Source organism: Neomonachus schauinslandi, chromosome 4, assembly GCF_002201575.2.
Source record: "Neomonachus schauinslandi chromosome 4, ASM220157v2, whole genome shotgun sequence".
NCBI classification, from domain to species: Eukaryota; Metazoa; Chordata; class Mammalia; order Carnivora; family Phocidae; genus Neomonachus; species Neomonachus schauinslandi.
In genome coordinates this window covers 141,350,180-141,363,382 of record NC_058406.1, presented here as the reverse complement: position 1 = coordinate 141,363,382, position 13,203 = coordinate 141,350,180, and the positions used below count along the sequence as shown (strand labels likewise).

General features: G+C 38.6%; 1 protein-coding gene across 1 annotated transcript in view; it reads left to right on the top strand.

Annotated features, from left to right (window-relative positions):
- Positions 1 to 13,203, top strand: part of MMP16 (matrix metallopeptidase 16) — a 272,184-nt gene that overhangs the window by 191,493 nt on the left and 67,488 nt on the right. Inside the window, exon 5 of the mRNA XM_021688358.1 lies at positions 13,023 to 13,184. Within this exon, the coding sequence (XP_021544033.1) occupies positions 13,023 to 13,184 (162 nt within the window). The remainder of the gene's footprint in view (positions 1 to 13,022; positions 13,185 to 13,203) is intronic.

Here is a 13,203-nt window from a genome sequence, read left to right as displayed (position 1 = left end):
AAGTGAAATACTTACATAAAGGTCTTAAATGGACAGCTTTTAGGATCATAACCATTTAGTATACTTTGAAAATGAAAATCAGAATCTAGGTTCAATTTTTCTCTCTTTAACAGTAATGATAGTAAAATATGAGGTAGTATTTACACGGATTTTGTTGCTCAAGGGCTTACGATGAACTCTAACTTCATAATAGAAAATAGCATAACTCAAAGAATTATTTTGATCATTCTAGCGTCCAGGTATTTTCTTTTCCTGTTTCAGGGACTCCTCTTTTCTATTCCCTTCATCACCATCTACGTTTAGGTTTTCATCCCCTAGTAATCTTGACTGTTGAAGGAGTCTTCTACCTGTTCTCTTAACTTCCAGCCATATCCCACTCCATTCACACCTGCATACAGATGCCAGGTTACCCTAAGCAATATCGTCTTGATATTAACTTCTCATAGCACTCTATTGCCTCCTTCATAATGATCAAACTCTTAAAGCTAGCATCCCAGACTCCCCCATACTTGATCCTAACATATGTTCCAACCTTGTCACTCACTCCCATTTGTATCAAGACTGTGTTTAACCAGTTGGTGCATGGGTTTTGGTGAAGTCAGAGCTGATATTTTAAATTCCTGTTTTGATACTTACTAGGTTTCTGACTGAATAAGCCAATGTAAAATGAAGAATTTAGTCTCTAACTCAAAAGTTTATAAAGTCTATTGATTATAGAAATAGAAGTAATTCCTCACTAGCACTCTCTCAGCACTAAACTATGTCGTAGCTGTTGTGCAAAGTATTTTCTATATATATGATGGTATTTAACCCACCAACAACCCTGTAAGTAGGTGATGTTAGACTGACTTTACAAATAAAGAAACCTGATCACAGGGACATCAGTAATTTATTAAATTTTATACACACAGTAGCTGAGTTAGAATTTTCGAGCTGGTTTGCCTTAAAGGATGTAAGTGGAGTAAAACTAACTTCAAAATCACATGCAATAATGTGCAAATGCACTCATTTTTCTTGGGAGAATTTGCATAGTTACTCAGATTCTCTGAGGAGCTTGTGAGCCCAAAAGAACTCAGAATCGCTGAACTAAACTCTCAGTTTCTTAATTAAGAACAGAGGATTTGGGCAATTTATCTTTAGAGACCCTGGTACTTCATTTTGTCTGTCACACGGTAGAAAAATCAAGTACGTGCTAGGATGAATTGTTTATCAATAGTTCAGTAATTCTATCAATAGTTCCTTGCACACAGTAGATAATTAGTAATTTTTTAAAGAATATATGTCACGTAGTGGCTGCTGGTCTGGAGACTGTAGCACATAATACCAGGATTACTGTACCAGGCTTACTGAGAATGATGACTGGGCAAACAGGACTTACCATTCGCATGCAGTAAAAGGGCATATAATTCAAATCAGCTGCTGAAAAGTGGCATTGCAATTTATTATATGATCACTTTTGTTTAAACAGTCACTAAAATTGATCTCTTTTGTACTAGCACAGAGAGAGGGAAGTAGGCCTCCAGAATCATTCTGACCTTCAAATTGAGCCGCCCAGGGGAAAAGGATAGCACAGATAAACCACACATGAATGAATTACATGGGACATAACTGAAAATGTTCTTATACTCCTAACTAGGCTCAATAGGAGAGAGGAAAAAAAAAACTCTTGTTAATATCATGGTGCAATTAGCCACATCCAATCTTGATTTTTTTTTTTTAGCAAGACTTTTCTGAATTTAATAAAGACATGTCTGATTCACCAAACCACAGACTTCATATCCAAATTTAGCTTGAAGGAATAAAACATGTACTTTGGCTTTGATAATTCAAATATCTTCCTTGGGTGTCCACTTTACCTGGCTAGCATAGACCTGAGTTGTTTTAATTATATTGATATATTCTAAGCTAATTAAATTAAAAAATTGTAAGTGTTTGATAGTAGTCTATCTTTAAAAATACCTTTATTGATTTTTGGAAGACCTACTAGATGGCCCTGTTTCCCTTATATTTAAGTACCCGGTGTTTAATTCCGCCTTATTAGTGTGCCCTCTGGCTTTAAACCTAACCACATCCAAACAGGCAACTCCGTAACATTCCCAGCAAACCCTACTGAGTTGCTGAAGACATGTTTTGAAACAAGATTTTATAAAAATGAAAGTTCAGTTAGCAGTAGTACTAATTCCTTCTCTTTTGCAAATATTTTCTTTGAGGCTTTGAGACTTAACTAAAAATTCGATTGAAAACAGCTGAAACTTTTTGAACAGCCAGGGTTGTACTGAGGACATACATTTTATTTTACTTTTTTATTTTATTTTATTTTGCTTTATTTTAGGAAATACATTTTAAAATATTAAGTTTAACATGACTTCAGGGGAGAAAAGAAGGAGTAACTACTGCTTCAGACTCCTGGAAAGAGGTCTTATATAGCAGCTGCCCTCTGGTGCACATTCGGAAGCCTTGAGGAGGTGTTTAGAGTGGAGGAAAAGAGAAATCCATTTCCTCAGCACACTCAGTTTGGGGCTGTGGTCCAAGACTGTATGGAGGGCTTAAATCGATTCCTGCCACTTACTGGGTAACTCTGGCCCCACACAGTCTGTGGGAGTCTTCATTTCCTAATCTGTAAAACGGTGAGAATCAGAAAACTTAGCTACTATGGTGAGACATAGATAAGGTAATCCATGTAAAGGACGTCTGGTATTTCTTGCTGTTGCTTTTAGAACACTCTATAAAAGCATCTCATTTGCTTTCTTTTAGTCTCAGGGCATCATTAATGGTACTGTGTACAACCAAACAGTTTAAAGCATATGTGAGAGTAAATGAGAGCTGTCATTCAAGAAAACTCAATATAATTGATCTGACACACATCAGTGCCATTTGTAACTGTAACTTCATTGCATTATATTTGCCCATCTGTGATGACTGCAATAATAAACTGTTTTCCTAGTCAAACCATGTCTGACTTGATTGGGAGAAAGCAGTTAGAGGAGGAGCCCGGGGGTCGTTCTGAAGTTTGAGGCCCTTGGGGAACACCCAAGTCAGGGGAAGTGTTGGGGACAGGAACAGTGGGCAGGGGGGAGGCAAGAGGAGGGCTCCAAGCCTTTGAGAAACTGGAGACTTGATGGAAGAGTAAAAGCGGCAGAGAGAGATGTGAGAAAATCTGCCCCAAATCAGCTTCTGGCAGCTTCTATCTTGCAGAGCACAGCTGTGACCTCACTCCTGTCTGAAGCTGGGCAGCCAGGATGTAAAATACAGCCCAACCCTCTCCTGCATGGGCTCCCTGGCCGAGCAAGTTCCACAGCCTTTGAGAGCATGATTGGAAAAGGACAGGAAGCAAGTACAAGTCATGAAGTTTCAATGACAAGTTCAACAACATAATTCTGATTCATAATAGGTGCTCAATAAAAACTATTTCAGTCTTGTTCTTTTTTCACCCTATCAGAGTTTTCTGGCTGTCTGGCAGGGAGCACAGGTTTTGCCAGCCACCAAGGGAGTGGCCTTCTCTTCAGGGATGTGCAAAGAAAGTAGAAGTTAGTGTAGGTGCAACCAGGGTATCAGGCTTTACACATTTGAAAGAACATCTGAGGGGCGTCTGGGTGGCTCAGTCGGTTGAGGGGTGAGCATCTGCCTTTGGCTCAGGTCATGATCCCAGAGTCCTGGGATCGAGCCCCTCGTTGGGCTCCCTGCTCCGCGGGGAGTCTGCTTCTCCCTCTGCCTCTCCCTTCCCCCACCATACCGCCACCCCGGCTTGTGCTCTCTCGCTCACTCTCTCCCAAATAAATAAAACCTTAAAAAAAAAGAAAAGGAAAGAAGGATGGAAGGAAGGATGGCAGGAAGCAAGGAAGGAAAAGGAAGGAAGGAAGGAAGAACAGTTAAGGCAGGGAAATAGCTGATTATTTCCATCTCTGGAAATTTTCAGTCACAGACTTTCTCTCAGACTTAGGGTTACTGCCAAATCTTTTGGTTTCTGTAGAGATATAGCTGGACTGAACAATATTTAACGCCCATCTTCATCTCGGGATTATTGTAGAAGTACTCAGATGCTTCAGAGTAGCCTCCTTTTCTACTCAGTTCTTTTTTTTTTTTTTTTCAGTTTTTCTTCCCTATCTCCTAATCGTAATCAAATGGAGAAGAGTTAGCGTGTTAAACCATCCTGTATTATCTATAATCTATTGCTGCATAAAAAATCAACCCAAAACTTGGCAACTTCAAACAACAAACATTTATTATCTCACACAGTTCTGAGTGTCAGGAATCTAGGAGCAGCTTAGCTGGGTGATTTTGGTCCAAGGTGTGTCATGAATGTGCAGTGAAATAATTGGGTGGAGCTGCAGTTATCTGAATGGACTGGAGAAGCTACTTTCCAGCTCATTCCCATGACTGGGAATGGAAGCCTCAGTTCTTCTCCATAGGGCTGTTTACACAACAGGAAGCCTCAGTTCTTCTCCATAGGGCTGTTTACACAACATGGCAGCTGGCTCTTCCAGAGTGAGTAATTAGACAATCAGAGAGAGAGGGAGAGAGAGAGAGAACACCAAGATGGAAATCATGATGTATTTTATGACCTACCATCAGAAATCAAATATCATCAGTTCTACCATATTCTGCTACAGCGAGCTGACAGAGTGGGAGTGAATACCAGGAGGTGGTTTCTCAACTGGCAAAACATGCTGTATGGGAAGTCTGGTCCATCTTTTCTATTTATTAGGCCCTGGGGAAATTTATACTAGTCAAAGATTTGATGATGATTTCTGAATGTTACTTCTACACATGGATTTAAATATTTTAGGTTTAAATGTTTAAACATTTAAAATTATGAATCTGCTTAAATTTGTTCTGTCAGTCATTTAACTTACAAGTAAATATTTAGAGCATCTATGCATCAGAAGCTGTCAGGGCAATTTGGTATGTGTTATGATCCAGTTATGTTTATAAAAGGCCAAGGATACAAAGAGAGGAATCAAATTTACCTGTGGAGCTGGAGAAGGCTTCACAGAGGAGGTCATTCTGAGTTTTGTTTTAAAGGATTAATGAGATTTTTACAAGACTCACTAAGAGACAAGCAATAAGATATAAGGAAAAAAATGTTGAGTTTCAGAAGACAATGTAGAGAACCATACCATCTTTACAAAGCTATGAGGTATTTAAACATACATATTTGATAAAAATATCAAATAGAAGCAAGGTAATGAGAAATGAAAAACTCAGGTTAGTGATTACCCACGGAGGAAGCGGGACAGCCAAAGGTATAAGATGAGAGAGAAACCAGAGAGAGATTCAGTGGTGCTGGTGATATTCTAGTGTTTGCTCGGGTCGGTAGGATTATAAATGTTAGAAATATTTATAACAGGGGCACCTGGGTGGCTCAGATGGTTGGGCGTCTGCCTTCGGCTCGGGTCGTGATCTCGGGGTCCTGGGATCGAGCCCTGCATCGGGCTCCCTGCTTGGCGGGGAGCCTCCTTCTCCCTCTACCTCTGCTGTTCCCCCTGCTTAGGTGCTCTCTTGCTCTCTCTGTCAAATAAATAAATAAAATCTTAAAAAAAAAAATATTTATAACAGCTTTTTATGTATGAAATATTATATAGTCATTTTTAACATTCAGGATATGTTGTCAGCAGAGGGAATAGCATATGAAAATGCATGGAGGGATCGGGCGCCTGGGTGGCTCAGTTGGTTAAGCGACTGCCTTCGGCTCAGGTCATGATCCTGGAGTCCCGGGATCGAGTCCCACGTCGGGCTCCCTGCTCAGCAGGGAGTCTGCCTCTCTCTCTGACCCTCCCCCCTCTCATGCTCTCTATCTCATTCTCTCTCTCAAATAAATAAATAAAATCTTTAAAAAAAAAAAAGAAAATGCATGGAGGGATGAAACAGCTTGGAATAAAATGTAAAGACATAATTATGACAAGAAAATTATAAATAATGCATTATCTTTCATAATATACAGTTCAGTGTTCTGAAATTGTATTGGAGTATACAAAGGAAAAGAAGATTAGAGATACAATTGAAAGCAACCAACTCAAAACTCAAAATCTTACAAAAGGAGCAAGTACTATTTCTGTATTGAGAATCAGGAGGCTGATCTATCCTTTGTTGCCTGCGTGGTGATCAGATCAAGGCATATTACCATTAAGAATCTCAAATAATGTGAATTAATGATAAGTTACAGAAGCAGTTATTATTTTCATCATTAGGAAAGAGGTCTGGTGCATTTTAATTGTCTAAACCTCATCATATGCCAACAACTTTTGTTCCTAGTGGAATTCAAATCACAGGGTGGTACTTTATTTAACAACTTACCCTTTTAAACTATTGTGAAGCTGCAAGTAAGGTTTAATTATATTATTGCCAATCATCTGAAGAATGGTAATTACTTGGAGCTCTTGGCCAGTTTTTCTGATTAAAAGTGCTATGGCGTACCGAACAGGTCATAGGTTCACATCCTGATCCTATTAATTTTCTTCTTCCTTTGACAAGGAATGACTCCACCCTTAGAAGAAGTGCTTAGGAAAAATTTGATTGATCTGAAGAGAACAGATACATGAAATGAAATAACTTCTGCTGTTGTTACTACTTTGTTTTCCTTGTTGGTTTTTTGTATTTTTCTCTTTAAGGAAAGAAAAAAGAAAAGCAAGAAATTGTGACTCAAAGACTATTTTTCCTGTGAGAGATTTGAAGTGCTTTTAATAATTCAACAAAGTTAGCAGGGTTGATGCATGACTAAAAGCAATATTTATCTGCCAGAGAGTGAGAGGATGAGTTCCTACATATTTATTCCAGAACAAGGTTCAGGGTACCTTATTCTGGGGAAGAGGACGTGATATACAAGGAGGAATGGTATAAAGGTTGGATTTTTTTTCCTTTTGAAGAATAAAAACAAAACATAATCCCTGTAAGGCTACATTGGGACTTTCTGACTAAGAAATTATATCTGTTTTGCCACAAGAAGGCCAAGAGTGTCTAAAGGTATTTTCTGAATCAGCGCTATCTTGCTGTGCTGGGTTGTCACTGTAGCTCTTCCTGGGAAACCCAAGTGCCAACTCCTGTTCTTGGTTCAGCTGCCTTGGTTTCTGTTGATCCTTTGGTTGCTTGCTAGATCTTTGTTTTGTCATTAGGTCTGCTCCTGGTGAAAAATTTCTTCCACTTTCTGCCCACTGATAATACATTCCAGCCAAACTTTACCCATATTTTCTGGGTGTGGGTGTGGCCAGAGGCAGAACATACACCTGTCCTTCTGCCACTTTCCGTGTCACCTGCGGTTGCCACGTCGCATCGGCATCAGGTGTATATCTTAACAATGGTGTCTCTGCTTCGAACTCACAAAGGTGTTCACTTTGAGTTGGTGTTAGATGTGTGGCATCTAAAAATGCCTGCAGCAACTTTCCTTCCCCACCCGCTCTCCCCTGAGATTATCCTCTGACACACAATCCTTAGAGGTCTTCTTGTTTTACATACTTGCAAACACTCTCATAATCCCCGCATCTCTTCATAAATAACTCCTTCCTTCCTTCTGTTTTTTTAACTCTGCCTGTGACTAGACCATGGGGCCCAGATGGTCCCCAATAGCCATGTTTCATCGGTTTTCACTCCAAGGGGCATCCTTAAAGAACGGTTTCCTGTTTTCAGTAAGCCTGAACTTCTGTCTTTTGATTTTCTACTGCCTGACTTTTTTTACCATTCCCTCACATCCCTTGCTCCTTCCAGTTACTTTAATTCCTCCTCCATAATAGTTAATAAAATCAGGCCTGTTCTGCGTTCCCTAGCAATCTCCTCTAGACCGTGTCCTCTTTTCTTGAGCTGTGAGCACAAGTATTTGCTGACATTTATTCAGCAATGAGTCGCTGACAGTGTTGGGTACTTTAGTTCCATTGTCTGAACCATGTAAGAATAGCAGCCTCCTCAGTCTTCTCTTATCTCATCTCATTCTCTTTCCATTCTAATTCTTGGCATGATGTCACAAAACAGATTTGGCCGGGGGAGAATAGGGAGAGGTAGGTAAAAGGCTATAAACTTTCAGTCGTAAGATGAGTAAGGTCTGAGGATCTAATGTATAACACGGTGATTATAGTTGATAACATTCTTGGATGATTGAAGTTTGATAAGAGAGGAGAAGTCAAATGTTCCCACTAGAAAGAAAAAAAGGAAGTTAAATATGTGAGGTGATGTATATGTTAATTAACTCAGTGGGGAGGAATCCTTTCAAAATGTGTACATATATCAAATCACCATGATGTATACTTTAAATATCTTACAATTTTTTTTTTCAGTTATACCTCAGTATAGCTAGGGAAAATAAAGAAGAAAGTTCTGAGCCACATTTAAGTGAAAATAGCATTCTGTTCTTTACTACCCAGATTCAAATTAGTCCTCCAGTCCCTGGAAACTGATCCATTCGTCCAACTTACTTAAAGATTAGTCATCTACTATGTGCCAGGCAATGTTTTTGAACAGGAAACACAACATAAATGATGCACAATTTCAGTCTTTAAAGAATTCAAAATATATTGGGAAGACTTACCAAAAGATGATGACAATACAATGCAATTGCTATGATGGGAGGATGTGCAAGGGTCTGTGGGAGCCTAAAGCAGAGAGCCTTCGGGAACAGCACCCCTTGGGGAAATGACTTCATAGAGAAGGTAACATCTGAGCAGTCATATCAGGTCTGCTTGATGTGTTTCCAACATGGGGGCAGGGTACAGAGGGGGATTCCAGAAAGAAGACAGTTAATGCAGAGATCTTAAGGACAGAACAAGCACATTCTTCTATGACCGGAAAGAGGAAAATAAGGGGGCGGGGGGCGGCAGAGATAATGTTGGAAAGGAAGGACAAGGACTTATGTATGAAGGGTCTTGGTTATCTTTATGAGGAATGTGAAATTATTTTGTAGGCAGTGGAAAAGCAACAAAAATTGAAGCAAAGACAATTATAGGAAGTTGTCCTTGCAACCACTGTACATTTTTTCCCCTGTATCCCCTCTAATTTCATCCCCTGTCTTCTCTTAAGTCATGTTCTTAAATTCCTTTAAACATACTCAAGTAATAATAATCTTTTATATTTGATATATTGGAATCTGAGGTCTAATTTGATTAGGACCCTTACCTCCATTCCTATTTATCACCATAGGAAGCACAGGAGAAGACACCCCTCTCCCCTGGGACTCTAATTCCCATAGGACTTCTGCATTGCTGTCTGTCCCTCCATTTCCTTCCCTTCTCTATCTTCTGAAACTTTAGAGAAGTTTCAAGTCAATCATTAGCAAAATCCCCTTAATAATCAACTTATTTTGAGACTATTTCCTTTAGGTTCTTTTTTGTTACTAACACTGATCTCTCCATTGATTATACTCTTTCTCTTACATTCCTTCTGTTTTCTCCTTCTACCTCAAGGGCTGGAGTCATGGTATACCTCCCGCCTTATTTCTTTTTAATGGTACTTCAAGATTATTCTCCTTTCCTCCTCCATAAAAACTTCAAGTTTTGACTGTGATTTTGTCAAACTGTTCCATCCACTGTCTCTCCTTGCTATAATCATCTACTAATTCTCAAGTCATTTTCCCTCCTTCTTTGATGATCTTATTTCCTGGTTCAATCCTACTCTCAACACTATTCTTGTTTTAATTCTCGGTGATCTTATTGTTGATGTAGAAAATTTTGCCAGTGTTCTGAGCTCTTAGATATTGAATCTCCTCTCCAATTTCATATTCCATCCCAACTCAGAGACTCACTTCCATGGGTATATCCTTGACATTGCTCTTACAAATCGCAATTTCGAATATCTACTGTGACTATCACTGAATATTTTTCTAGCTCACTCCTGCTAATATCATGACTAAAAACACAAAAACAAATAAAAACAAAAACCTTTGACCACTTCAGAATTTAAGAGTTGATCTTAAATTGACCTTATCACCCTCCTTCCTCATCCCATGCTATTCCTTCCTTCCTTACATGACACAAATACCATGGCAAAGTCAAAAATTACTCTCTTACATATACCCACAGCTCCTTTGTCTTTCCCTCTGCTTTTCACAGTTACCTAGAGATACCAAAAGTCTGGTGAGATCAATACTGCCACTTTGATATCTGCATACACACCACCAAATACGGCTGAAGAAGGAAGACATAGCACATAATGAAGCCAATCTCACTTTAAATTCATGATCGTGAATGCTGCCTGACAATGATCTGATATTTCCCTAGTCCTCTCCTTACAACTGAACTATTCAAATATTTCATACATTCTTCTCTCATTTTCCTATTATTCTCTCAGTTGATGAATCTTCCTGTTTCACTAAGCAAATTAAAGCATTCAGAACTTAACACTCAAAAAAAGGAACTCTTGGTTTTGCTTCCTACCTCTCACTGCCACCAACACAAAAAGCAACAAAAACATGTTCGTCCTATGGTTTTCTCCATCTCAGTGAATGGCAACTTCATTCTTCTAGGTGTAGGGCCAGAAAACGTGGTGCTGTCTTTGATGGTTTCCTTTGCTCATATCTTGCATCTTGTCCTTTAAGAAACCCTGTGATTCTCCTTTCAGTATATGTGCTGCTGAAGCGAGCACTGTGATTCTCCTTTCAAAATATATCAAGAATGTTATGCTTCTGTCTACCTCATTACTTCCACTTTGGTCCAGGTGACCAGCATTTTTGCGAATTATTGCACTAACTTCAGAGATTGAATCATGCTGCTTCCCTTGTCCACTGTACTTGATTCTCGAGAGCAATCACCAGAGTGGTCCTGTTTGAAATGTAAGTCGGATTATGTCCCTCCTCTACTCAAAAACTTAAAATTATCCCCACCACAGTCAGACTAGAAGCCCAAACCATTACTATTATTTAAAATTCCATACATGTTTTCATCTCTGACTTCATCTTTTCTCTGCCTTACTATTTCTCCGTATCATATATCACTATGTAACATTCTGTATATTTTACTTTTCTATCTTGATTCTTTCCAGTACCATAAGGACAGGGATGTTCGTTTGTTTTGTTCACTACTATATTGCGAAAGCCTAGATCAATGCCTAACTCATAGTAGGCATGTTTCGCATGGCTACATTATCTAATCTGTTGTGCATGCTAATACTTTTATAGTTGTGTGATTTACTGCAGTAATTCAAAGGATGATCTCTAATCAGACTCAGAGAAGTTTGAATTTCATCTGCACCTTGCTACATGAATTTGCAAATTGCATTTAATGTCTCCAAGTGTTGTTTTCTCATTTTAAAAATGGACATAATAGGGCGCCTGGGTGGCTCAGTTGGTTAAGCGACTGCCTTCGGCTCAGGTCATGATCCTGGAGTCCCGGAATCGAGTCCCGCATCCGGCTCCCTGCTCGGCAGGGGGTCTGCTTCTCCCTCTGCCCTCTTCCCTCTCGTGCTCTCTGTCTCTCATTCTCTCTCTCTCTCAAATAAATAAATAAAATCTTTAAAAATAAATAAATAAATAATAAAAATAAAAATGGACATAATAATAGTAACTGACTCAAAAGATAATTGTAAGAATTAAATGAGAAAATGCAGGTAAAATGTTCAAAATGTCCAGGGCAAAGCTAGCAAACTTTTAATAAATCTAGTTAATATTTTTTAATTAAAGCTAATACATATTATATTATTTTTCTTTTTGTGTCTTCATTTGCACATTTAAGTAATTTTATAAGAGGAGAAGATAAGCTCTTTGAGATTGGAAATGTTAACTTCTATTTCCTTTTAAACCCTTCCAATTTGTTTCACACCAGTATTTAATCAGTTATTCTTTGAGAGTCAGGCCCCTGAAGTGTTTTGAATGGCTCATTTTCAGTATGCTAAGGTCATATGATGAAGCAGCCCCATGGTTTCATCCATTTTTCTATGACAGACTACTCCGGAGTAGGAAAAAAATGTTATGTACTCAGCTTTTGTGTAAAAACAAGACAAAACAAAACAAAAACCTCTGAAGGGAATTACCACAGTGCATTATAAAAATGTTTGGAAGAGAGTTTTCCTAAAAATGACACTCAGGAAGTCCATTGAAATCATTTGCAATTCATCTATGCAAAACTTTACACTTTATGTTCAATCATTTTAAACTTTCCACTTAGGAACATACCCTTAGAAGTCTAATAGTCTAAACTGTTGGATGCTCACATAGTTTAACTAAATTTTTAGAATTAACAAATATTCATGTAAGACTGGCTCTTTTGCTCATGAGTTTAATTATGATGATCCAGAACAGGGCAACATGTAGGGGTCATCAGCAGGGCTGTGACAGCACAAAGCTTCTCTGAGAGTCTGCACTAAATAGACTTCACTGTGCAAGTTTACCACAGGTGGGAGAGATTTTTTTTTTTTCTTCCGTGAGAAACAGCCACTCTAAATAAATATATTTTGTTCAGATTGCGTATGAGTTGATTAGAATTTGTATTCACAAAGCTAGGACTAGAATCCTGGTTATAACTGCTAGCCTATGACTTTTATTTTACACTTCTGTATTCCGATATTCTAGGCTAATTTAAAGAAAAGCCTTCATCTAGGAGTTAAAATAACCTTGAGTTCTAGTCACACCTCTTGTAAATGCAAAGATTTGCTGTTCTTGACAAGACTTGTTCACCTTTATGCCTTAGTTTACTCACCTGTGTAAAAGTAGGGATTGTATCTGCCCTGTATTTTTTACTGCTTGTTAGCATTATGTGCGATGTAAAGATATTTAAAAGTATATTACGTACTTTCCAATCAGAAGGATATTTCAACAGCAGTAGTAGCAATCTCTGATGCTCCTGCTCTTTCTTCAACTTTTAGTCTTTGTTCTTCCCATTCAGTTTCTAAATTTCTGTGACTACATTAACATCACCTCCCACCCCCCACCTTTTCAGAAATAGCGCGTTGGATTTTGCCAGTAGAAAGTCCAATGATAAAATCACACTGACAGTGAAATAAAGAGCTCCTCCTATTTTTCTTGGGTGAAATTTTGGTAACACCAAATTGTCCTTTCCAATTCTGTACTTGGATGTTAGTTACAATAGCATCTTTTCTTCTCATTTTCACAGGAAATGACTTATTTCTTGTAGCAGTTCACGAACTGGGACATGCTCTGGGATTGGAGCATTCCAATGACCCCACTGCCATCATGGCCCCATTTTACCAGTACATGGAAACTGACAACTTCAAACTACCTAATGATGATTTGCAAGGCATCCAGAAAATTTATGGTAGGTTACCACTGTTTCT